The sequence below is a fragment of the Brassica oleracea genome, chromosome C4 (assembly GCF_000695525.1).
Source record: "Brassica oleracea var. oleracea cultivar TO1000 chromosome C4, BOL, whole genome shotgun sequence".
In the NCBI taxonomy this organism is placed as follows: Eukaryota; Viridiplantae; Streptophyta; class Magnoliopsida; order Brassicales; family Brassicaceae; genus Brassica; species Brassica oleracea.
Window position 1 is genome coordinate 24,541,936 of NC_027751.1, and position 4,537 is coordinate 24,546,472.

General features: G+C 44.4%; 1 protein-coding gene across 1 annotated transcript; it reads left to right on the top strand.

Annotated features, from left to right (window-relative positions):
• Positions 1-263: 263 nt before the first annotated feature.
• On the top strand, positions 264-3,164 carry LOC106342542 (protein TRANSPORT INHIBITOR RESPONSE 1; the record flags this gene model as incomplete). The annotated part of the gene is given in 3 exon segments (XM_013781513.1): positions 264-752; positions 1,419-1,911; positions 2,002-3,164. Coding segments are annotated over 3 exon segments (1,767 nt in total). The 3' UTR covers positions 2,809-3,164.
• Positions 3,165-4,537: the final 1,373 nt, after the last annotated feature.

Sequence of the window (4,537 nt, forward strand, 5' to 3'; positions counted from 1 at the left end):
AAAGGGTCACATGGAGATGTCTGACCATGGTTAACAATTAACCGAACCAGAGTTGGCTTTTTTTAGCTTGACCTTCCCTTCCCTTCCCTACCCTTCCTTCTCTTTCATCTTCCTCCTAAGCTTTCTTTCTTTCTGCATCTCCTTCATCGCTCCGTTAGTGGCGCCTCAGATCTATCCTTCCGATATATAAACTCCTTTCTCAAACACGTCCCAATTTTTGTACTTCACTATCAATCGAAAGATCTCGAGCTTTTTTTTTTTTTATATCACTCTCAAACGAACGCAATGTACAAGCGAGTGTCCTTATCGTTTCCAGAAGAAGTTCTCGAGCACGTATTCTCGTTTATAAACCTAGACAAAGATAGGAACTCGGTGTCTCTGGTGTGCAAGTCGTGGTACGAGATCGAGCGGTGGTGCAGGAGGAAAGTCTTCATCGGGAACTGCTACGCGGTGAGCCCCGCGACGGTGATACGGAGGTTCCCGAAGCTGAGATCCGTGGAGCTGAAAGGGAAACCGCACTTCGCGGACTTCAATTTGGTGCCGGAGGGATGGGGAGGGTACGTGTACCCGTGGATAGAGGCGATGGCGACGTCGTACACGTGGCTGGAGGAGATAAGGCTGAAGAGGATGGTGGTGAGCGACGAGTGCTTGGAGCTTATAGCCAAGTCGTTTAAGAATTTTAAGGTTCTGGTGCTTTCGTCATGCGAAGGCTTCTCCACCGATGGTCTAGCTGCTATCGCCGCCTCTTGCAGGTATACACTCTTTTCTGTTAACTAATCTGTTCCATGTGGTACTTCTCAATTGTGTCACACTTGTCTTTGGCCGTTTTAGGCTATAGTTAGTAACAATTTGTTTAATTTGGTATGGTCTGGTCATTGTAAACTTTTTTCGTTGGTCCAAGATCTTCCGTATTTGGGATAGATGTTGGTCCTCAAGATTCTCTTTTTTTTTTTTTTTGGGGGGGAGGGGAGGGGTTCTGTTGGCGGAAGCATTTATCTTTATTCCTGGGTTATTCGCTCTCACTGAATCTACTGAAGTGGTGGGAGAGATCTAGTCCTCCTTTTCTTTTACCTATTTTTCTCTTTTGTTTTACTACCTTACTTGGCAAAATATTTTGTTTTTTCTTTTTATTCCCTTACTTTGCTTGTTTTACCATCTCTCACAATGTTTCTCTAACTAAAACTAGTAATATACCATTTTGAAGATAAATTTTCAGAAGTATCAAGTATCAACATTGCATTAATATTCAAGTTTGAAACTGTTAGTTTCCTTTATAATTGGTAAACGTTTTAGTTGTTGATTCGAATGTTTCTTTATAAATTTTTGGGCCTTTTTTTTGCTTTCCATGTTTCTGGTCTTGGTTTCATGATGGGTGCAAAATGGGTTAATATGATACTAATTGTGTGATTCTTATGCAGGAATCTGAAAGAGCTTGATTTGCGTGAGAGTGATGTTGACGATGTCAGTGGCCACTGGCTTAGCCATTTCCCAGACACATACACTTCTTTGGTGTCTCTCAATATCTCTTGCTTATCCTCTGAGGTCAGTTTCTCTGCTCTCGAAAGGCTGGTGACTAGGTGTCCCTCCCTCAAGTCTCTCAAGCTTAACCGAGCTGTTCCTCTCGAAAAACTGGCTACTTTACTTCAAAGAGCGCCTCAGCTTGAGGAATTTGGCACCGGTGGCTACACTGCTGATGTGCGTCCAGATGTCTTCTCTGATTTATCTGTAGCTCTCTCTGGCTGCAAGAAGTTGAAGTGCTTATCTGGGTTTTGGGATGCTGCTCCTGCCTATCTTCCTGCTGTTTATTCCGTTTGCTGTCGGGTTACTACTTTGAACCTGAGTTATGCGACGGTTCAGAGTTATGATCTTGTCAAGCTTCTTAGCCAATGTCCTAAATTGCAGCGCCTCTGGGTGAGTCTACTTTAACACTACGAGCAACATAATTTACGTTGATACCTCCCTGCTTTTTATTTAATTGGTAGTATGACTTATTGACAATAGGTGTTGGACTACATCGAGGATACTGGTCTTGAGGTGCTTGCTTCAACCTGCAAGGACCTTCGCGAGCTGAGAGTGTTTCCGTCCGACCCTTTTGTCATGGAGGCAAACGTTGCATTGACCGAACAAGGGCTTGTCTCGGTCTCTCTGGGGTGTCCAAAACTCGAGTCGGTTCTCTACTTCTGCCGTCAAATGACCAACGATGCGCTGGTAACCATTGCTAGGAATCGTCCCAACATGACCCGCTTCCGTTTGTGCATCATCGAGCCGAAAGCCCCTGACCATATGACTCTAGAGCCACTGGATGTGGGATTTGGAGCCATAGTAGAGCACTGCAAAGATCTCCGGCGGCTCTCCCTATCGGGGCTGTTGACCGACAAGGTTTTCGAATACATTGGGACATATGCAAAGAAGATGGAGATGCTGTCAGTGGCGTTTGCAGGAGAGAGTGACTTGGGAATGCATCATGTGTTGTCAGGGTGCGATAGTTTGAGGAAGCTAGAGATAAGGGACTGCCCGTTTGGAGACAAGGCGCTATTGGCCAATGCTTCGAAGCTGGAGACAATGCGATCTCTTTGGATGTCTTCTTGTTCGGTGAGTTTTGGAGCCTGCAAGTTGTTAGGACAGAAGATGCCAAAGCTCAATGTGGAAGTCATCGATGAAAGAGGTCCGCCGGACTCGAGACCAGAGAGCTGCCCTGTTGAGAGAGTGTTTATATACCGAACAGTGGCGGGTCCTCGGTTTGACATGCCTGGCTTCGTGTGGAACATGGACCAGCAACACTCAACCATGGTCACTACTAACAAATAAACGAGGTACAGTTTTTCATCAATCCTGTTCATCATCGCCCATATTCTAATCGTTCCAGTTTAGGAACACGAGAGAGAGAGAGAGAGAGAGAGCGCCATTAATTTAATCCTGAGCTGCTTCATATGACTACCAAGCTAATGAGCAATGAATGAGTGAATAGAGAGGGAGGACATAGAGAGAAAGAGATCCGAGAGACCTTTGTTGTATGTTTGTTTGTCTTACTTACTGAGAGATTCTGGTGGGGTATTAGTTTTGTTCAGAGTACGATGAGAGATTTTTTAAAAGACAATTGTCAAACATGTAACTGTACTATCTGTTTGGACTCATTTTTTTAAATCCTTTTCAATATGTTTTTATCTCTTCTGTCTCTGCCAATTTCATTTGTCCGGTTAGAGAAACTGTGTGCAGGTTATTCGGTTGAAGGAACAGCATACATTTCTTTGATCTCAGGGGCCCTAGACGCTTATAAACCAGAAGAATAGTTGCAGTTTTGTCACTAGAGGGTAAAGAGAATCCAAAGATAGAAGCAAAGAGAATCTTGCTTTGAGTTTAGATATTTTGGCAACTAAAACTGTACCATCGTCAACTGTAGCTCGAAAATTAGCCATGAGGCCCAGTGCAGTAAATATCATATGATTATTTTTTCTTTTGAAAGAATAAATATCATATGATTTAACAAGGTGATATTTTGCATTTCTTTTTGTTGTCAACGCATAAAAAATGCTTGTATTTGAGTATCAATTTTCATACGTTATTATCTTCTCTAATACAGTAATTTTGTTTTCTTATCAAATGATAGGAGAGTTATAAAACTACACACAGCACATGCGGTTTACCTATCTCGTTCAGTCGTTTAATGCTATATGATATGGCCCATATTCAACTATTTTTATTAGCTCCCCTTGTTCCACGCTTTATAAGATGAACCGTAGTTGATGTAACCAGTTTTAAACCAACCGGACCATGGTCAAGCGCAAACATTTAGGTGGCTAGACTTGTGATATCTTACATATTTGCATTGTTTTATCCATTCATTCATAAATATTTTCATCATAGAGATTAGGATTTAGACATGTTTAGGTTGCATTTTGCATACATGAGTCTTTATTAGGTACTGGAGTGCCACATGAAGTTCTTGGGGATGTTTGGAGCTCGAAAGAGGTGTAAAGATGATCATAGGACGAGCAGAGCGTTGGGAGCGACTTCCCGGAGCGACACCAGCAAGTCGCTCTGACCTGCCTTATCAGAGCGACCTTACCAGAGTGATGCGGAGAAGTCGCTCGCCATTTCATCCCGGTGGAAGCACAAAACGAAGCCTGGAGCGACCTCTCAGAGCGACCCACTGAGGTCGCTCCCGAAGTCTGGAGCGACTTGTTGGAGCGACACACCAAGGTTGCTCGCGTCCTCTCGTCCGGAGGCACCAAAATCGATCATCCTGGAGCGACCCCTCAGAGCGACCTACCAAGGTCGCTCCCAGCCAGAGCAACCAGCCAGAGCGACCAGCTCAAGTCGCTCGCGTTTCCATGGCGAGACGACCCGGGAGCGGCGTCTTCGGAGCGACACAGCCAGGTCGCTCGCGAAGAAACGACCCGGGAGCGACCTCTCGCAGCGACGTGCCGAGGTCGCTCCGCGTTACTTTGCTGCCGAAAATCATGATTTCCCGAGGACCTTTTTGCAATTTATTTTGGACGTTTTGCACTTGGAAAAACCTATGTTTTAAACATGTTTT